This window comes from Oryzias latipes, chromosome 4 (genome assembly GCF_053564925.1).
Source record: "Oryzias latipes strain Hd-rR chromosome 4, Olatipes_Hd-rR_3.1".
NCBI lineage: Eukaryota > Metazoa > Chordata > Actinopteri > Beloniformes > Adrianichthyidae > Oryzias > Oryzias latipes.
Window position 1 is genome coordinate 28,779,924 of NC_136240.1, and position 23,023 is coordinate 28,802,946.

The 23,023-nt window shown below is 42.2% G+C and overlaps 1 protein-coding gene across 1 annotated transcript in view; it reads right to left on the bottom strand.

Moving 5' to 3' along the window:
• naaladl2 (N-acetylated alpha-linked acidic dipeptidase like 2) overlaps window positions 1–23,023 on the bottom strand; it is a 520,425-nt gene that overhangs the window by 114,066 nt on the left and 383,336 nt on the right. The window contains exon 15 of the mRNA XM_020702830.3: window positions 17,055–17,201. Within this exon, the coding sequence (XP_020558489.2) occupies window positions 17,055–17,201 (147 nt within the window). The remainder of the gene's footprint in view (window positions 1–17,054; window positions 17,202–23,023) is intronic.

Sequence of the window (23,023 nt, forward strand, 5' to 3'; positions counted from 1 at the left end):
CAGGAACACATTCTGGGAGATCTGAAAAATTTAAAGCTGCAGTTAAATGACATCATTAATAAACAAACACAATTTCAAATACAAAGGCTACGACTTGAAAGATTTGAAAACTCTAATAAATCTGGCAAATTTCTGGCTAATCAGCTTAAAATTAATAGAGAAAAATCATCAATCACCTCTATTACGGACCAAACAGGAAATATCAGTCATGACCCGGTCAAAATTAATAACGCATTTGAAAACTTTTATAAAAACTTGTACACACCACAGATCAATCCGTCAGAGCAAAGTATTGACTCATTTCTTAATAATGTAAACCTACCCAGGTTAAATGAGGATCAAATAACAAACTTAGACTCTCCGTTCTCGTTGTCTGAACTTCATGAAGCTCTGTTACTTATGCCTAATGGTAAAGCACCAGGGCCTGACGGCTTTCCTGCTGAGTTTTATAAAGAATTCTGGGAACAGCTGGCACCAACGTTTTATGAAACGGTCACATCTATCAATGAAAGCCAATCAATGCCACCTAACATGAACTCAGCCAACATAATTCTTCTTCTAAAACCAGACAAAGATCCCAATAGTCCTTCAAGCTACCGCCCTATTTCTCTAATCAATGCAGACGTAAAAATTATCTGCAAAGCACTAGCACAGAGAATAGAAAAAATCACTCCTCACATAATTGACTTCGACCAAACTGGATTTATCAAAGGCAGACACTCGGATGACAATCTCCGAAGACTTGTTAATATAATAGATTTTGCCACCATTAACAACCAGGAATTGTCCATACTATCACTGGATGCTGAAAAAGCTTTTGACAGAGTAAACTGGAAGTTCCTTATTGCCGCCCTCCATAAGTTTGGTTTTGGAGAAGCATTCATCAAATGGATCAAAATATTATATCACAACCCCAATGCATCAGTTAGAACTAATAAACAGACTTCAAACAGGTTTTTTCTCGGAAGAGGAACCAGACAGGGCTGCCCACTCTCTCCTTCTCTTTTTGCTATATTCATTGAGCCTTTAGCTGCAGCAATAAGACAGAATGAAAGCATTAAAGGAATCAAAACTAAACACAGCCATCATAAAATTAGTCTCTATGCAGATGACATATTACTGTTTTTAAGTAATTTACATTCTGTAAATGAAACGGCAACAATCATTAATGAATTCTCCTCTATATCAGACTATTCCATTAATTGGAATAAGTCTGTTTTATTACCACTGAACAATAATGCGGAGCAAAGACTCACAATACCAGTTAAATCAGGAAATATCAAATATCTAGGTATCAATTTTTCCCCCAAACTATCAGAACTGGTGCAGCTAAACTACACCCCATTACTGAAAAACATACAGGACGATCTAACACGCTGGACCAACCTGCCTCTGTCCCTTATGGGCAAGGTAGCCACGGTAAAAATGAAAATCTTACCCAAAGTTAATTATCTCTTTTCAATGATTCCCACACAACCGCCACTAAAATGGTTCAAAACATTAGACTCATCCATATCAAGCTTTTTATGGAACAATAAACCTGCAAGAATTAGTCTAAAAACTTTAAAATCTGCAAAAAGCTGTGGAGGATTAGAATTACCTAATTTCCACAAATACTTTCTTGCAAATAGATTACAATACATCTTAAAATGGTTAAAAAATAATCCAGAAACCAACTCATGGTTAGACTTGGAACAGGCGTTATGTGGAAAGATCAACCTGTCAGATCTTCCATTTATTAGCCAAACAGTTAAAAAACAGGATTGTTTCAAAACTATTAATATAAACGCCACTTTAACAGCCTGGTGGGAATTTCTCAAAATATCAAAATCATCAATTCAACCGTGCAAAATGACACCCATCTGGAACAACCCAGACATCCTCATAAACAAAAAAATTATCCACTTCCCAGCTTGGCAAGCAGGGGGCATAAAACAACTAGAGCACGTAATTATTGATAGAAGATTCATAACTCCCCAGGAACTTCAAGACAAACATGGAATAAATAACTTCTTGGAATATCAGCAACTTAAATCAAGTATTACTAAAAAAATTAAATACAGAGACAACGATTTAAAGCTACCAGATGTAGTTACCACTCTGATCAATTTCTCAATGAATAAAATTCTCTCCAAAATATACAAACTTTTATGTAATTTAGATAATAACATTTCACTTCCGACAACAAAATGGGATGCGGATTTGAGCATCAGCACAGATGAAAGCTTTTGGTCAGAACTTTGTCTAAACACCTTTAAACTGACAAAAAGTCCAAATCTGCAGCTAATCCATTTTAAAACCCTTCACAGAATTTACTACACTGGACAGAGGATGTTCAAGATGGGTCTCAGCAACTCAGACATTTGTCAGCACTGTGACAGTAATCTACCCGACAATTACATGCATGCACTGTGGTTCTGCACGCCTGTCCAGGCTCTCTGGCAGCAGGTATGTGCCGATTTATCAGTCTGGCTTAAGGTTTCAATCACAGCTTCACCGTCACTTTGTGTGCTTGGTGACATGAGTGCCATCGATGTAGAAGGAGGATTAGGCTCTATCATTTTCATAACTCTTTGCATTGCTAAAAAAACTATTTTAACAAATTGGAAAAGCAAGAAAAATATAAATATAAGTCAACACAGAAATCTGCTGCTTGATCAGATCAGCTTGGAAAAAATGTCAGCCCAAGGTTCAAGTAACTTTGAAAGAATTCGGTCTCTCTGGTCTCCCATGGCTGACTCCATGACTTAGGGGATGGGGGGGCCTGGTCGTCGCTGCTCCTTGCCCTTCTGCCGTGGGCTGGGGTGGGGGCCGGGGCCTCCGGTGCCTGGCGGGGGGTGGTGGGGGCTCCGTTGGTCGGGGGGTCGGGTCCGGCGCCGGGCTGGGGCGGGCTGGGGCGCTGCGTGGTCCTCTGGGCTTGGGTGTGGGGGTGCGTGGTGGGGGGGGGGGGGGGGGGTGTTCTGGCTTGGCTTGGGGGGGTGGTCCCTTTGCCTGTGCTGGGGGGGGTTGGCGGGGGGCGCTGCTCGGGGGGGGGGGCCCAGCGGCACTGGATGGGCTTCCCATCTACGCCTGGGGCTGGGATCAGCCCTTCCCTGGCTCTGGGGCGGGACGGGACAACCCTCTTGGGGCCCCCGGGCGCTCTGGGTGTCATCCGCTTCGGCTGCGGGGTCTGGGGTGGGGTGGGGTGGGGGGTCTTGTCGGCCCTGTCCTGTGGGGGGGCATTCTGGGGGAGGGGGGGGGCCACTATTGGTACGGGGCAGGGGGGGTTGACGGGTCGGGGTCTCCGCTGAGGCCATCGGCGGTTTCCCCGGCCGGTTGGCTGCCTCGGTCCCGTCGAGGCCTGACCAGAGCTCTTCTAGGGCCGGCGTTTGGGGGTGGGGGCCTGGGCTTGCTCCGGGGGGGGCCGGCGCTTTCTGGCTCCTCTCCCTCTGTGTGGGGTGGGTGGTGCTGGGCCTGGGGTGTCGGCGCCTCCGGGGGTGGGGCCCCTGGGCTGGGTGGGCCTGGCCCCCTTGCTGGGGGGGGGGGGCGGGGGACAGCTGTTTGACCACCGGGGGACAGTCTACCAGCTGTCCCCAACTTACCCCCTTCCTCATATAACCTCATAATAGGGTGAGGGGGTGGGGGGATTAGCCTGCGATGGGCCTTGGGGGGGGGGGGGTTTACTAGGCAGTGGCCCCCCCTCCTATGGCTGCCGTATGGAGTGGGCCCCCCCTCTTTCGGTTTTATTTGCACCTTAGACATGTAGGGCCCTTGGTAGGGGGGGTGCTTGGACATCACTGCCAGCAAGCAGCAGATGTCCTCCTAGCACCCTACCCGCCAATTTTAACCACACCTTAGACATTTAGGGCCCCTTGGTGGGGAGGGTGAGGGGACATCACTGTGAGTAATCAGGAGATGTCCCCTTAGTGCCCTACCCGCCAATTTTAACTGCACCCCCCTTAGTACACACACCCCTCCCCCCTCAATATATACATCCCAACATAAACACACACACATGCACACACACACCCTCTTAAACACACATATACGCACACACATTTTGCAAGGAAGGTGGGACCTAGGACCATCTGTCCCCTGCCTCTTCCCTGGTGGGGGGTACGGGCCCCTTTGGAGCGGCGGCCGTGTCCCCGGGGTGCCGGCTTCCTGGGCCCGACGGTGCTCTCTCCGCGCGGTGGGGGGGTTCACATTACATCTGAGCCGGGGGTGTTGGTGTCCCTGGGGGGTGGGTTCTGGTCCTTGCTCCTGAGCACTGGGCCCCGCCTAACTTCCAACTGTGGCCGAGCCTGGTCGGGCCATATTTACAACACCCCTTGTGGGCCCTCTTTTTTCCCCGGGGTTCCCCCCTCCTGGGCGGGGGCGGCGGGCCCCTGCCTTGCTCCTCCCTGGACCAACCGTGGGCCGGGCGGATGGCTGCCTGGAGTGCGGGGCGGGTCTCCCTTGGGGGGTCCTGGCTCGTACCTGGGGTTGGGGCGGGGGGATGCCCGGAACTCCTGGGTGGTGGTGGGGTGCTCATCTGGGGCTGTGGGCGTCCCTCTCCGGTGGGGCCCTGCGTTGGGCTCTCCCGGCGCGGCGGGGGGGCTGTTCTCCTGGTTGGGCTGGGGCGGCCCTCTCTTTCCCTCTGTGCCTCCCTGCTCTCTGGCTCTGGGGGGCCTTGCGGCGGTCCTGCTGGCCCTGGCCTGGGTGGCGGGCTTGGTCGCCCGGGCGGCGGTTGTTCCCTGCCGGTTTCCGTGTGGCGTGGGGGGGATTCCGGCTGCCGCTGTTGCTGCGGTGGGGGTCTTGGGGTGGGGATGGCTGGGCGCTCTCCTTCCTTCTTTACACATTCCACCATCCATATTAGAAGAACATGAGCACTCACCTGAGCACGGGTGTTGGCTCACCTTTGCACTGGCGGTTTGCGTGACTGAATGACTGAAATGTTTCACACTAGTTGGTTTTAAGGCATAAGTATGCGTGTGAGCACTATCTGTTTTGTGTACATGTCGACAGATGGACATTTTTGCAACTAGCAGGTGTGTTTGACACTTGGGTGTGTGTGTGGACAGGCTCCGCCCTTTTTGTACTGCATTTGAGCCTTACCATGGTGATTAACAACCAGTAAACTTGTTGCTCTATGCTGCTTCATGGTCTTATCCCCCTTCCCCTCCTACTATCACCCTCCTTCCCCCCCTCTTTCTAACGTCCCTCTCTCTTCTTCCCCTCTTTCCTTTTCCGTCCGGTCCAACACCAAAGATCTTCAAACATGTTTGAAATTAATAAAGTTTGGCCTCAATTACAAAAGGGGTTTATTCAGACATACCTTTGGTTTGTCTGAAGATTAATAACCCCTCTTGTTAAAGTAAAATATGTCCAACACAAGAGGCCCTCGGCTCTCGTCTGTTTGCCCAGCTGTTGGACAGGACAAGGTAAAAAAAAAAAAAAAAAAAAAAAAAAAAAAAAAAGTTAAGCGTTTCATGCTGAATTGTTGGATCCAACCACAATTTCCCAAAATCCCTTCATCTGTAAGGAGGTCGCCGCTCCATGGCCTGAATAAGACGCCAATGTCTTCTTTAGATAGATGATGATGATGTGTCCATGTTTTTGTGTGAGTTTGTTCGTGTTTATTCACTTAATTGTGATTTAAAGGAAACAGTATGATTGCCAAATTGAGTTTTCTGACATGTCTTGAAGTTGTGTGTGTAATAGAAACGCAGCTACAGATGAGATGATGACATTTGATTTTTGTACATTGTTTTAAATGCAACATCAACCTCCAAATTCTTATAAATTTTTTATGATTTATGATTACCATGATAAGTCTCCAGTGTCGCCTCATGCCAAATAATTTTCAGTTGAGATGATGGACAAACATCATCCAATCAGCCAAGTCCCATCGCAACCATCTTTTCAGGTTTCAGTGAAAAAGAAAAAACATTTCGGAAAACATAAATAATTCCCAGATATCAAAATGAAATGTTAAAAACTAAGACCCAATTAGAACCTGGAAAGGCACTATGGGACATCACTGATTGGAGGATGACGTTTGTCCATCTTTTCAAGTAAAAAGTTATTTGACATGAAGCGATCTTGAATATGCTTCATACTAATGAATCATAATGAATATGGAGACATTGAAGATGCATTTTAAAAAGCTCAAATGTAAAAATATCAGACATCATAATCCGATCAGCAATGTCACATTTTACCTTCCCTTTCCAGTTTCTTATTGTGTTTTTAACTTTTTCTATTGATTTCTGGAAATTTTCTGAAACGTTTCATTTTTTCCAGAATTGTATTTTGGTTTCTGGAAATGTATTTTGATTTCTAAAATGTAAAGTTGTATTTTTAAACTTTTGTTTTGCTTTTTAGATGGCCGTTGTGATCTCTAACATGCTTTTAGCACTAAGTGACTTGTTGATGTGATTTGTACCAATGGGCCACCGTATTTAAAGGATCTGAAAACAAATAAACAAATAAACTGTCACGGAACGGAAGGAATAGCTAAAAACGATGAAAATGTCAGCCTGAGTGAGAGGTGAAAAGAAACTTTTACAGTGTAGTCTGCTTCCTCCGTGCTGTGGTGGGGGTTGTAATACTGGGAGGTGTTGTAAAGTAAAGATCAGCTTTGTGGAGCTGAGCATGTGTAACTCTCCATTACCATTACTTATGTATGCAGTACCTGTCATGGTGCTAACAAGCCTCCTCACACTTTTCATCTTAACAACTTGGCTTCCTCCAATAAGCAGAGAGAAACTTGAGGAAGGAATGAGGACTGATGAACCCAAACCACTAAATCACTGCTGCCATAAATGTCACATCTTTGTGGAAGGATGTCTTCATGCATCATGGCTCCTGATGAGGGAGTTCAGCATTAAATCCATCCGCACTTCTTTCTCTTGGGAAGACGAGCCTCCGTGATGCCCCGGGGTGATGATTTTTGGTTTAGGGTGTTAGAACATTAACTCATGCAGCAATATAAGCAGAATCTCAGTGACATCACAGTTTGGATCCCAAGAGATTTGACTCCACAGTGAGTCTTTGCTCCCCCTTGTCTACTTTTGGTTAAGAGGTAAAGGGAGGAACAAGACCAGACACAACAGACATTGAACAATGAGGATTTTCCTACATTAACTAAAATACTGCATCTTTCAAGGAGAAATCATACAGGACAACAATAGAAAATGCTGTATACTTTTTTAGCGCTTTACAACCTTCTTAAACCCAAAGTGCTTTACAGTCCCAGTCTCATTCACACACAGGTGGTGGGCGCGGCTGCTGAACACTGGCCCCAACATATAACCACCAGGAGCAACATGGGATTCAGCGTCTTTGCCAAGGACTCTTTGACACATTGGCAGGCAAGACGGGAACTGAACCTGCAACCTTCCGAGGTCGACCGCTCTAGGATGTTGAATGTTGAATTTACAGTAACAGTTTAACTTTCTTGTTGGTTAGACTCTAAAAAAGCTCAGATCAGGAACAGAACCATTGGTAAAGACTCAGATGGGGAACATTAAACAAATGATTTACCCCAAGAGAGTGAGAAGGAGGGGGGAGGGGTGTGATGGGCTAAAATGCAGAGGCATTAAATACATTTTTAAATTCAAGGCAAAAGGAAATTAATATTGATTGGCTGTTAAAACATTGGCAGAAAATCTATTGGATCAAAACAGTGAATAAGTAAATGACAGCATGTCGACTGGGGTCCAAAATGCTGAAAATGGAAACTCTTAAGCAGAAGAGAAGACTCTTAGGTCAGGGCTTGAAATGTGAGCAGTATAAGCTCTTCAGCAGGGGGAGTGAAAAATATGAATGAAAGAAATTGTTTCAAATGAAGGTCTAGTTAGAGACAGGAATGGCGGAAAAGACTTGACCACCACCAGCTGCACGAGGCTTCCTGTAAATTATGGCGTTTAGGAGACCTGACAGCAGGTGGCATCAGCATGACATGGAATTGATCGGCTGGAATATTGATCCACCATAAAATGCAGGCAGAGTAGCTATTGGAACAAGCAGGGATAAAGATAATAAATGAAATGAGCGCATCAGAATGAAAGTGACAGCAGCACAAGGTACGATGAAGAGAGGAATAGCTGATCTTCCTCAATAAAATTACATTAAAGTTTCACTACAATGTCTTATCAGAATCATGTAGTAACCCCTTTTAGGACCACTGTATGAAAAGAGATATATGTGCTGCAAATTTAAGTGAGAGGAAATGGCAGCTGATATTTGGCTGCACAGTTGTTTTCTTATACCCTTTTTTTCAAGATTTAATGAACTTCGGTGGAAAAGGGAGCAACTGTACTGGTGTGCTTGTCCAATGGATAGATGTATAGAGTTTTGGGCTTATTTCTGTTTATGTAGTTTTATTCTTTGGATAAAAAGACATTTTAAACATCCGCTCAGAGACAGAAAATGTCAATTTTAGCTTAATCTTCCTGAAGCATTTACTTGTCCACCTTTACTTGTCCACCTGTCCGACAGCCATGTTGATCTGTCTTTATAGCAAAAAGTAAAACATTTAGAATCATTTCACGGATAATTCCTAAATTATACTTATTTTCATGGCGTGTTGATGTGACAAAACCATGTGATTGTACAAAAGTAATCCCACATAAATAGAATTACAGTAAAATAAAATATATAAAAGACTCCAAAGTCCCACTCTGATCATCTTTCGCTCTATTTTAAAAGTGTTCCCAATGGTCTGAAAAATGATTATTGTGCTGTTTTTAGGCATGAAAAACAAACCTGTTGTTTTCTAGGTCATAATCTCTGCACAGTGGCAGGAGTTCATTAGAAATTTGTCTATGCACCATTGGTGTGAAGTAAGCCCACCCCACTTCCCATCATCCATCTGTTTACATTCTCTTGCACTCTTACAGCCCCCACACAACCTCAACCTAACATTACTGGTGGAACAAAAATGGTGGTCAATACTGGAGCAATCCAGCAAATGAGTTTCGAATCAGATGCCAGCTTGGACAAGCATTGAGCGGAGCAGGGCGCTTGTGGCTTGCCGTTGTAACTTCTATGTCACAACTAAAAGCTTTTTCCAACTACACATTTCTGTCTGTTCCTGATTCACAACAATTTCAATGAAGAAATGTTCAGAAGTGAAATATTAAGCCAAATTTTCTTTATGTCCATCATGAGAAGAATGCCGTAAGAACATGTTAAAATAACACAAAACACACAATTTCCATCAGTGGCTTTTTGAAGTGACACTTTGAATGGTTTGTTTTCTTGCCTCAGCCTAATAATTTTTTAATATTTTGATTTTAGACTGATTTGTTCTTAATTTTGTTGTGCAGCTGTGTTTGTGTGAATCTTCAGGTCAGAACAATAACCTGCCTCTTAACACAGGCTTACTTCAGGGGTGCTGCGTGTACACAAGTGTCGACGTTCAGCGACTTTCTGAGTAGTATCCAGCCGTGAGTCAGACAGCAGGCCGGGTCAGTGAAGGAACAGAGCAAACGTCTGGCTCTGGAAGGTCCAAGCTGCCCTCTCTGTGTCCTCTCTGCGCCGGCTGACCCGGCTCTGTGCCGCCAGCAGTAGACCTGCTGTTATGTCAGAACCAATCTATTCCTGTGTTTTACAAGCTTTCATCTATGCCACTTGAGTAGAGCCTTTCCACTGTTGAGGAGCTTTCCACACCAGTAGGATTCAGAATAACTAACAACGAGGTTAACAGCAACGGCACGGAGCGACACTGAGCATGTGCCACGCACACACACACCTGGCTCCAGGGATCTGCGTGGATTCTGATATGCTGCAGCTCTGCTATGGTAAAATAAGATAAGTCTGCCTTTAAATGGGAATCACTAGATGGAATGATTTTACACCTAAATCAAAAACCCTTCTTGACACAGCACTGTCAGAAGTTGTTTGTGTAACAGTGCGTTCGTATCTCACCATTTAGAGCTTAAAGATCATCTCTGCTGGGAATCGGATTGGGGTAAAAAAAAAAAAAAAAAAGAAATCCTAAAAATCATCGGAATTCCTAATATCATATCAGAAAATGCTGCTGCCGTCTCCATTTGCGACTGAAGCTCCTTCATAATGCTCTACTTTAGCTGAATGGGGTCACGCAGACCGAAACAAGCTCACATCCAGGTGTGACTGCGCCTCTGCCCGGGTGGAGACACGGACTGGAAGCAGCAAGGAGCATTTTTAGCTGACAGCTGCGCCACAGAGCCCCGTGCAGCTGCAATCATCTTCCATCACTGCTCATCAGCTTCAGACCTCCAGGAGAGCTGACAGGCAGCCGCGGCCAACATTTGCTACTGTTTGCAGCAAAGACAACAAGACACGTGGAAAATCAAATGCCTGCTCAAATGGATGTCAGGAAAAGAGTTCCTGGAGAACTTGTGGGATGAGGAGCTGCTCCTTTTAAATATAGACAGACTAAAGCAGCTCCGCTTAGGAGACTGTTGAGCTGTCATTGAAATATTCACTGGTTAGTAATGAGGAAATTGAGCTGCAGCAGGACGATCTCTTGTGCAAAATTAAAGGGGAAGAAAGGAGTTGGAAAAACCACACAATTTCAGGTTTGTAGTTTTAGAAATGCCATAGTTCGCTTGTTGACATAAATCCCTGCAAAACAGTTATTATTGGTATTTATTTTTTAAATAGAAAATATGTATTTTATTGAAAAAATATTCACACATAAATGACAGAAAAACCCAGGATGTGTTAGGCATATGTGCATGTACATCAAGTAAAGCCAGGTTTTGAGTTAAAGACAAAGAAAATTGTGTTTTGCCGTTTTTAACATGGTTTTCTGAAAATGGTGGATCTATTTAAAGAAGATTAAACTTAAAATTGCAGTTCTTAATATTTCTTTAAATCTGGTTTAAAAAAGTGTATTTGTGATGCTGAAAATACACTCTGTGGGAAACAATCTCCCTGCTCTGCTCCGTTCTAATGCATCCTCTTGCAGACAAATAGATCCATGATCGTCTTTGTTTTCTTCGTCTAAGCTGACATCTGGCTCTAAACTGCACGGCTGGAAAGCTCCAACACTGCTCACCTTTTTTGTCGCAACAATAATGTTAAGTTGGGGTTGTGAGGGGCTGTAAGCTAGAGGGACTTGCAATGAGTCACTTTTGCCACTAGCCTCCAGTGGTCATTGGTGGAATTGCAACATTAGTTAGTTTTTGATCAGCATTGAATCCAGAAACCAAAGGTGGGGGCTTGATGTCAAGAAAACTGTCCTGGCTTTTTAGCAGACTTGGCTTATTCATCCTATTTCTAATTTTTTTTGCCCACCTTTTTCCCCACAATTTAACTTCTAAAATATAAACGTAAAAGACTCTTAAAAGCTTTACCGTCATTTAGCGTGAGGGCTGACACGGGAGGGTAAGTTGCAATGGATTTTCTAAGGCCTGTTTGTTTTGAGAACATTTGGTTTCACAAATATTTTCATCACATTTTAAAATTTGAAAAACAACGACTTGAGATTAGGTTCTTGGGATCAATTTCCATATTTCCATGTTTTTAAAAAACCTTTTATCTAGTACCAGTGGAAAATCTAGAAAGTTATACATGGGGAAAAAGGAGGTCATGTGGATTTAATAAAAAACATTTCGAACAATGCGCCTAACATTTTTAATAATGCACCACATAAACACTCTTGGCTTAAAGTATGCAAGTGGCTCTGCGACAAGCATCTTTTCAAAACACATCATGTTTATTTACTCAATAAAAGTTGCATCCGCTTTAAATTTTTATTGCAAATCATCTAAGTGACTCTTAAAAGCTGCATTTCAGCCAAAGTATACATTGATCTTTGATCACTTGTGTGGCAAATGTGTTTTCCTCTGTGTGTCTTAACCCATCACACCATTGTATTGACATTATGGTCTAATTTATGTAATCAAAAAATTAAAATTTAACAAAATGTACACACTTGTTTTCATCATCCTTTAACAGAATGTCAACACTGCTTTATTCTGGGAACATGTTTTTTTTTAAAAGTAAAGGTTAAAGCTTTTGCTAATGCGATGTGATGAATTATCAGGAATATAGTTGTCAATGTTGTGGTCATAAAGTTATTTGTTAAATAAAAATAAACAAATCTGACTTCAATCTAATTCAGTCTCTTTTCCAAATGTCCGGTAAGACACTACTACAGTTACAATGTGAGCTCACTGGGTCTCCCTGTGCTGGTCCCCAGCCTGGATAAAATACAGGGTTGTGTCAGGTGTAGGAATTTCTGCCCAACCACCTGTGTGACCTCTGACGGGATGTCTAAGGTAAATAACAACAGTTTGCTTTGTTTGTATTGGTTGCAGCAGTAAAATTTGAATATGATGTTATTTTACACTTTTAAGAAAAAATATGGAATAAAACAATATGTTCTATCACAAAAGTGCTTTTCACAAATGCAACTGGAAACTAGTTCGTAAATAACAAAAACCCACAATCACTTCCTCTCAGATTGATTTCTTTTCCTGGTCAGTCTGTTTTGCCATTAGTGCATCTTATTGACCAACATATTTTAAAAAAAGAAAATCCCTTCATCCATCTTCCTCTGCTTATCCGGGACCGGGTCATGGGTCAGCAGTCTAAGTAGAGATGCCCAGACTTCCCTCGCCCCGCCGCTCCTCTGGGGGGACCCCGAGGCTTTCCCAGGCCAGCCGAGAGACGTAGTCTCTCCAACGTGTCCTGGGTCTTCCCCGGGGCCACCGCCCAGTGGGACATGCCCCATGCAACCTCTCCCCAGACACCCAGACTAGATGCCCGAACCTCAACTGGCTCCTTTCGATGTGGAGGAGAAGTGGTTCTACTTGAAGCTCTCCCTGGGTGACCGAGCTTCTCACCCTCTCTAAGGGAGCGCCCAGCCACCCTACGGAGGAAACTCATTTCAGCCGCTTGGATTCTCGTTCTTTCGGTCATGACGCAGAGCTCGTGACCATGGGTGAGTACTGGAACGAAGACTGACCGGTAAATTGAGAGCTTTACTTTTTGGCTCAGCTCTCTCTTTGCCACAAAGGACCGGTACAGCGACTGCATAACTACGGACGCTGCTCTGTGAAAAACCTAATTAAATTTTTCTTTTCTTTTCAAAGCAAGGCAATCCCAGCCTTCCTATGGTGAGGGGCATGGAGCAGCTTAAGGAGATGCACCCTTTAAAAATGTTGCCAGGTAATCCTGTGTATTTGTTCTGGTGAAGTCTTGCTTTTTTCCACAAAATAAATTCTAGGTTTAAGATTTTTATGCAGCATTTATAAACATACGCTACTACAGTGCAACCAATGGCTGTCACATCCCTTAGAGTGAAACATGTGAGCCACGTTTGACCTCTCCCCAGATGGAGAGGTGAGCTGCAGTCACGCTCGAGAACCAATTGGTAGTTTAACCCCCCAGTCCAAGTCTCAAGTGCAGAGCAGAGAGGGGCTGGGTTTGATCCGACTGTGAAATTGATCCACTGATCCGCTCCGGTTCTTTGTATGGAGCCGCTTTTGCGCAGAAGGCTGGGTGTACTGGACACGTTTGTTACCTGATGACCGCTACAGCAGGCACTTGCCGGCCCTTAAGATGATAACATCTTTTAAAATCTGATTTGGGCCATAAAACATGTCTGCAAACCACTTCTCTGTTGAGTCTACATCCCTGCTGCTTCCAGCCTGTTTGACCCTCAAACGTGAATGTCATTAGCATTCTGTCACAGGACTGAAAAGCATCAAAAGCATCAGAGGCAGAGCAGAACAGAGCCTCCACCAGCAGGGAGTGGGCAGTGAAACAGCAGTAGAGGGGTTCAAACTGAGCTGACACCAACTTAATTCACAAGGAATACGGTTTTACTAAATGCCAAATAGACACAACCTGTACACCACCCTTTATGATGACAGGATCCCCCCCCCCCAGTGGGATCCATCCAGGATAACTGGGGGGCGTCTGGAAAGAAGTCAAAAGAAAATGAAAGGGCAAACAAATGATGCATCCTTTGTCCTTCAATCTTTGAAGGAGTATAATTATCTGTGGAGGGGGAAGTGATAGCCTCCGGTCTAAGCAGAGTACATGCCAAAGTCAAGATTAAGAGTCCTCTGACTTCATATTTTCCTGTCCCCAGCTGAACTGAAACCTGCCTTTAAGCATGAAGATGCAGAGATGAGGGGATGTCAGATATTCTCCCCACACCTCAGTGGCCTGTCTGCACTCTGCATCCCCATCCCTGAAGCCGCTGCCTCTGCCTGATGACATGTCAAAAACGACTTCCAGCGCCGCTCTGGCTCCCAAAACTTTCATTTTAAGATTGCAGCTCACACTCTTCAGCTTGTAGGCCGACAGACTCAAGAGGGTTTTTTCTGTCAGTTTACGTACAGAATGTGACCACCTGGCCTCTATTAAAACACAAGAACTTTATCAGTGTTCTTTTGCACATGACAAGATAACTTTGACCTGTGCCAGCCTAAAAATCACCAATGACATAAAACAGGAACATCGGTAACATTTTCCGGCCAGAATTATCCGCACTATTTAATTTTAAAAGAAGCAAAAGTAAGAAAATGTTTACGTCAAAAACAAGCCAAACTGGAAACGTGTAACTCACACAGAACTGAACATCCCTACTGCATGTTGTAGAAATCATGCTTCAGAGTCATTCAAAGGTTCTAGCAGAACCGGACTTTCCTCTCCCTGCTGTGAAACTTTCACAAATTAAATTGATAACAATAAATGCAAGGATGAAAACAAATATATCAGCTATCATTTTATAGATACCTGAAACCTTTTCTTTTATTTTTATGCAAAGTTTGTTTTTATCTTCATGCAAAGTTAATATTGTTATTTATATTTTCCTTATGGCGGTTTTGTAGTGTGATCATTATGAATGACAATGTTAAAGTTCAGGTTACGAATCAATAGAAGAGGGAATCATTTAAGTGCAACAAAGATATTGTTACTTTAATGTCGCTAATTAATCTTGAGTGGATTTCCACTCTTTCCCACTGTTACCGTGATTCAAAAGATTTTACTTATTTAAACTACAATGAAGATACTTGAAATACGCTGATACTTGAAACCTAAAGATCATTTTTATGAAAAGTTTTTTTTTTTTTTCTCTATGTGAAGTTAATTGTTTGTATTTGTATATTGCTTGTTGCACTGTTTTTATGATTTTTTTTTTAAAGAACATGGTTTCATTGGTAGAACTATACCAGTACACTACAAGTGTCACTTTCAATAATTATTCCACTTAGTTTTTATGTTTTTAGGCAGCTGATGAAACATAACATTTATTTCCCGCTGTTTAATGCACATTTAAAATTGGAGTTACTTTGCTTAGTAACTTATAACTTCTAATATGCAGTAACTTAGTTACTAACCCAATTACTTTTTGGGTGATGTAACTAGTAACTATATAAATCATCTTCATAGTTGTTTCTACCTTCAGCATATCTCATCCTGAAGTTTTCTTTTTGAACCCCCCTTCTGTGTTCCACAAATGGACTCAACTAACACTCATGGCTGCTGTCACACTGAACAAAGAAGTCTGTGGTGTGTCCTTGGTTTTGCTCCACTTTCATATTTTTGTGTATGAAACATTGTATTTTTCTCCGATACTCTACAGAGGACCAAAGTTGCTTCTGAATAAAGCTTGAAAGAACCTCACACACACGCTCACATGCACTCCAGCAGAGACTTTCCTGTCTGCAAATATCTGATTCTGTCACAATTCATGTCCCTTCCTGGGTTCCAACAATGTGCCCTTACTGTCAGGGTCAGAGGAGAATGGCTAGATTGGTTCCAGCTGATATAGAGGCAAAAGGAACTTAAATGGTTACGACTAATGTCTGCAGAAGAGCGTCTCTGGACGCACAACACGTCCAACCTTGAGGCAGATGGACCGCAGCAGCAGAGGACCACACCAGGATTCACTCCTGTAGGAAACCGAGGCTACAATTCACAGACTCACCAAAATTGGACAATTGAAGATAGGATAAACGTCTGGTCTAATGAGTCAATTTCTGCTGCAATATTCAGATGGTAGAGTCAGAATTTGGCGTCAATAACATGAAAGCATGGATCCATCCTGCCTTGTATCAACAGCTCAGGCTGGTGGTGGTGGTTGTTTTAGGTGTGGGGGATATTTTCTTGGCACACTTTGGGCCCCTTAGAACCAATTAAGCATGGTTCTAACGCCACATCATACCTGAGTATTGTTGCTGACCATGCCCATCCCTTTGTGACCACAGTGTACCATCTTCTGATGGCTACTTCAGGATAAGGTGTCATCTCAGACTAGTTTTTTGAACATGACAATGAGTTCTCTGGACTCAAGTGGCCTCCACAGTCACCAGATCTCAACCCAATAGATCACCTTTGGGATGTGGTGGAACGGGAGATTGGCATCATGGATGTGCAGCCGACAAATCTGCTGCAACCGTGTGATGCTGTCATGTCAATATGGACAAAAGTCTCTAAGGAATGTTTCCAGTACCTTGTTGAATCTATACCACCAAGAATTAAGGCAATTCCAAAGCCAAAAATTGGTCCAACCCAATACTTGCAAGGTGTGCCTAATAAAGGACCAGTGAGTGTAAATCTTTAGTCTTAACAGGCTTTCCCTCCATCACTTGATTCTATAGGCCTTTTTTGGTCAAATTGACGACATAGAATAAATCAATTAAGGTATAAAAATTGATTTTAAAATTTAGTGTGCTGATAGTTTGCCAGTCCCAGCAACACCTGTGTGCCGATGGAAAGCATCTTTAGAGAACATATTTAACATTTTCTCACTAAAATACTAATTTAGATGCTGCAACATAAAACTGAAGAATCCCTTATTTACACTCCTTAAAATGACCTGCATGTTGTGGAAGGTAGTCCAATTTCTTGTTGTGAAAATCAGTGGAAGAGTATGTGTGTGTGTGTGTGTGTGTGTGTGGAGGGGGGTGGGATCTTCATCTCACTGTGCGCTGTGTAGCAAAGAATGAAACAAAGATAGCACCAGAATATAAAAAAAAAAACCAACTGTGTTATGCAACATCCCTATTAGCACTGCAACAAATATTGTACGTTCATCGGCCTATGAGTCATGTAAAGTGGGTTTGTGATTGGAAACATACCTCTTCTGCAGCAGTCTGCTCAAAGGCAAACTCCAGGGTGGGCACAGCCAGCTGATTGGCAAAGAAGCTCATATCACCAGGCAACTGCAAAGAGCTGACATTGGGTCCTGGACAGTTTCCTCCACGAATGCAGCTCAATAATTGTCTCTAACAAAGTTGGAAACAGAGATGGAGAAACACTATAAGGAAAATGTTTTCAAGAAACACGAGACATATTAACAAAAAGACCAAGATTTGTATAATATTTCAGGAGAAAGCTGCAGGGGATAGACCATGAAGCAGAGAGGCTATCCAGAAAAATCAGACAAATGTCATTGTTTGTAGAATACTAATAGTTCTCTGATGTTTGCATCAAAATTGTAAATACAGGTTTTTCGGATGTAGAAACTGTTAATTTATTTTGTTCTTTATCCCGTTTCCAGCTGTTCTCTATAAATTTAAAATGCGTAGCAGGGCATAAACCAGCTCATTGAGAGCATCAGTTAAAAAAACAAAACAACAACAAAGAAAACATTGGTTCTTTATACTAGAAAGTAAACAAAAAATAAGAAAGAAATGATGACTGATACAACAACAGTAGAGATTAATGGTGGAGAGCTTATCCAAACAAATTTATGAAGCAAAGCATTAAAAAATAGCAAATAAAAGTTTTGGATTAGAACTAAAAGCGGTTTATATGAGTAGGGAGGTGTGTTCAAGAACAATGTATAAAAGCTTAGCTGGCCTGGAGAACAGAATTTTGGGATAAAATAACCCAGATGACTGAAAACCTTCAAAGATTCATCCACAAATTACAAAGAAAAGTCTAGATTTTGGGGCTACCACCTTCCAAACTCTTGCAGTATCACATTGCTTTGTGTTAAGTTATTGTTAAGACCATTTGCAGGCTATATGTACAAAATGCACAGCCCTTGAATGTAAGATGAAAGTTTAACCAGGAAGAACATTGACCAATCAAGGACTCTGATTTGGTCGTGACATTTGGATAGTGTCCTTTTTAGTTAAAGAAGTGCCAACTGTTTAAAATTGATCACAGAGAATACAATTAATAATTGCAGTTTGTGCCCAGCTATATATATGAAACTAAGTCTTTCATATATCGGAATAGAGCTGTGAAAGAAAAAAAAAACTTGGAGCTTTGCGGAAAAGTAGGACAATTTCACTGTGAAAGCTTGAGAAGGAAAGTCAACAGAATGCTTTAGTTGTAGCTTGAAAACACAGCTGCCAGCCACAGGAGTCACATCTTGTCTTTAATGTTCTGAAGGAAACAAAGAAGAGCAGAGCAATTCCAAAGTCCTTCCTTACTGGTTGATGAAGAACATGGCAGAAAATCAGAAATCCACCAGAAGAAGGAAATAATCCAACAAAATTCTCTTCACTCTCACCAAAATAAGTCTAAATGGAGTTATTCAACAAAGTGAAGAGAATGAGAGTTAAAGGCAGGTGATGGCAGGTGAAGAAAATTAGACCTGATTGCATGAACCATGGTATGGAAAGGCAGGAGGATCAAAAAGGGGGAGTCTAACCTTACAGAGCAGAAAACCAAAAAGGCTACCAAAATGGGGAGGACTTTTGTTGTTGGGTTTATTCTTTTTGCATTCTACCTGTAAACACACCAATTATGCATAGGCTTTAATAAAACATGAACTGAAAAAGAATTCTACCACCTCCACAGAAAATGAAACAAAAAGATCTGCAGACTATAGGTTATCATTGGTGTAAAATCCGCTTTAGCATTGAAGTTATTGAGAAAAATGTTTAGGAAAACTACTTCCAGGGATCTTTTGAGAAACTGCAACAATGCGATACTTTTGGGTTTGCATCAAATTCAGAAAGATATTATGTGAAACAGCCAGTTTTGTAAAGAATATGAATCCGTATTGCCAACAAATTCATCCCTGACATCTCACAGCAAGCAGCCCGTACAGGAAACTCCTCCAGCACAGAGACTGGGATGCCACAAATTCAAGATCCCATCCCTCTGAGAAACACATTTTTTGAGTCCCATCCACCTCCAGGAGCAATGACTTTCACTTTGCCAACATTTCTGAGAGGAAACGTTTTTAGAATAGTTGCTATTTTCACATTAGTATGGATCAGGGGTCTGCAACCTTCAACACCTAAAGAACCATTTAAGTCAATTTCTCAGTGAGTCCAACCCAGTTGGAGCCACAGAGTTTAACTTCACCCTTCAGACTAATTTGTACTTATTTTAGTTTTACTATTATGCTAGATCCACATGAACTATTTTTTTTGGCATAAATGAAACATAAATATAAATATAAAATACTGTCTTTTAAGATAAAAGACACCCTTTGTTATCGCAATGCAGCAAACATACTCGTAGTGCAATGTCAGCAGTGGGGAAAAAAAAAAAAAAAAACCTTTGTGATGTTGCTCAGTCAGAAATGCATAAGTCTAACAGACAAAAATTTAGTTAGGGGCTAATTAAATGACTCCTACTGTATTTATTTAACAATAAGGCACACTTAAAATCCTTGAATTTGTTAAAAAATAGAAAAATCTACCTCTGGTGTCCATAGCAGTAATTCCTAACCTTCAGCGGATTTTCTGTGGAAAACAGCGTTCACAAATCTGTCTAAATGTTCAAGTCCGACTGTTTAAATACAAAGTTGAACCGCTTGATGGATTGTCGGAGCATAATGGCTACCGTGGTCAGCTTGTAGAGTATTTTTTATCTTTTACTTTGTATGTTACTTTACAGGTACTTCTTAAAATAAAAAATAAAAAGAACACTTTTTCTTTAGCCATGCGGCTACAATGGATTGTAAAACAGCTACATGGGGCTCCAGACCCTCATGCTGCAGACCGCTATAGCTCAACGACAACACCAGCCTTCTTAAAACTGTCGGTATTTGAATCTTTTTCTAGTCCCACCACAACCATGAGGTGAGTCTAACCATCTGTCCTGTAAAAAATAGAGATAGCTTCATAGTGACTATGATCATATTTAGTCGTAAACCCTTCACTTAAATTTACATTTGTCAACTTCAAAATGCTCCAATCCATCCACTTTCAGTTCATCTATAAACCTTTGGAAGATTAGGCCCAGCTTGTGTTCAGTCTCTGAAAGCTCTCTTTAACCCTAAAATGTTCCTGCTGTCAGAAGGCTAAAGCTACCCGTGCGCGTTCTGCTCCGCATGGGCCATGTGTCTAGCTGCCTGCACTGTGAGGTGATTTGCTCGGTCAAAGCCTCTGCCACAGCGCCCCCAACACGGACGTCACAGCGGTTAGATGGGTTGAGCTTCCTAATTGAGAGCGCAGCACAGCTGCTGAAACAGAAATTGTTGGGACCGGAGCGGTGGCAGCAAACAGACCGCGCCTGCCAATCAACCCGTGGCTTATCTCAACTGTCCACATCCTCCAAGCCCGCCTGCCGCCACAATGTTCCTCTGTCACACTGCATTTAATTAGAGCTTTCTTTTATCAAGGACTGTCAAGGGGATAAAGCTCGAGTGTCCAATCATCTCTGCCACTGTTGACGGGGAAAAAAAAAAAAAAAACTTCTCTAGAGGCTTCTGCTCTCTGAACGTAAACAGCTGTTGGAGCAAAGTCCTGCTCTGACTGAACAGAAGTAAACGACACCTAACCCCAAACTGGAGGGAAAAGTTCTCCAACCTTTTCATTTGGCCTCTCAAAAAGCTCTGGAGACTGAAAAGCTCATTGATGCTATTAATATTAAGAGCACTGTTACAGGTGATTGTAGGGATGAGTAGCCTCCAAAAAAATGGAACTTCATCTAGTTAACCCTTTAACACAGACGCTTCAGCTCCATTCTTTCAACTACTGTAACTCTTTGAACGTTTATGCAATAAACGTGATTGCAGAATATTCTATTGCAGGGAAAAGCAGACTTGAGCTCAAATGCAACACTGACAGTGAAATGCTTACGCGGTGGACACAAATCAGTTGACTGTGTCGTAGAGAAAAGCAGCTTTGCGTCGTTATTAAACACGTTTTGTTCATAAAATGTAAAGTGGTGAATAAGCCGCTGTCCTCTGCAACAAAAATCAGTGGATTCACGTTGATCACTATCAGGGTCCGCTCGGCAGAGCTTGAGCCACAGGACAAAAAAGATCTTCAAATCAGGGGTTTTATTTTTTAGGCCCATGCCATTTTTGTGTTGGGTAAAATAAAACCCCTGATTTGAAGATCTTTTTTGTCCTGTGGCTCAAGCTCTGCCGCCAACACAAAAATGGCATGGGCCTAAATTAAAATGGGGTCAACTCAAGAAAAATGTAACTGAGAGAATCAATAACAAAAGCTCAAACCAACTGAACCAAAACGGACCCACCAACAAGAAACATTAGGGAGATTTTATACTGGTTGATCAGACCAATGACAATAGGGAGGGAATCACAAATACAAAACATTCAAAACCTAAATATTAACTAAAGTAATAAATGACTACTAATTTAACGCTTTAACAAACAAACTGAACTTATACTTCAAAACAAGTTCAACATATTTCAAAAAATACAAACAATAGTCCAACATAATAATAAACTTTGTCTTCCCCCTCCATCTTCTCCAGATGGAAGTGTTCAGGAAGTTATCCATGCTCCTCCTTTTGCCACTTCATCAGGAACTTCTTCAGCTCCTCCCACTGCCACATCATCCAGAAGTTTTCTATCTCCAGCCTCTGCCCCAGCATCAGGCCTCAGAGAGAACTCAAAAGAAAATAATTAGTCAAAATAAATTAACTAAATGTCATTAAGCCAATTTTGTTTTGTAATGTGTGAAATAAAATAAATGGTTTATTCAAAGAAATATAACAAATGAACTGTGGGGCATTAGGTTCTGTCCTCACAATCACGTAAACGGTCAAAGATTTACGGCATGTCAAAGAGCGTGTGTTATTTAGGTGTTGCCAGCGACAGCGCCAGTGTTAAAGTGTTGAACAAGATCCCAACTCAGAAAGAAGATGTGGAGGACGACTACAGGCTCCTGATTTACAAATAGAAACGGAAAAAAAAGATATGTTTCTAATCAAGAAATCCCAGAAAATGATCATAAATTGAAAGCATGGATTTATTTCTCTCCATTGGTGCTTTAAAGTGTCAGAGCAAAGGAATCAATCATGCCCTGAGGGGTGCGTAATCATGTGGCATCACGGAGAAATAAGTGAAACCCCTCTAGATCTGAGGTTTTGATCAGTCGTACGTTAGACTGAGCATGTATGTATTTGTATCAGTGTTTTGTCTTTCTTTTTAATTCAGGAGTGACAAAAGTTGGACAGTGTGTGGCCCTGCTACAGACTGTCCAGAGTCTACCTTGCCTTCACCCACATATAGTTGGGTTGGCTCCAGCAACCCCATGACCCCAAAAGAGATTAAGTGGGACCTGAAGATGGATAGATGGAAAACTTGAGCATGAGGAATATAGCCCCAATTTTATGAGAGTTCTTAAGAAAATACGTTTTTTAAGTAGAATGCCAGTCAATCAAGTCTCTTGTTGGACACTGCTTTGACCGCATTTAGAAGCTGGCTTGTTTTTTGTAAGAAACATGCTATGAAACATACTATGGTTTAAATTCTTAGACATGCAGATTCATGCCTTGAAAACCGGAGAACAGAAATGCAGGAGACTCTGTGCATGTTTTTATTTAGATAGCTGAAATTAATTATTAAGTTATGTTCCAATTAAAAAAAGAGCAGAAAAGCTTTAACAGTATCAGTGTACGTTCTCCTCACTTTCATCTAGTGTACATCCACAGGGTGCTGGAGTTTGACAGAACCCATCATCTAACTGGAAGGGCTCCCTCGTCTTCATGTCAGCGCCTTCAGTCTTCTCTTTTGGTCAATTTACAGTCACAGCAGGATCTATGATCCCTGGCAAGGCAGAACTGTTAAAAGCCCAAATCTTGATCCTTCTGCAACAAGGCTGCCAAGAAAGATCTTCCCACTAAATCTCTCAGGGCCGTCCAGACGGATGGTAATCGGAGGTGA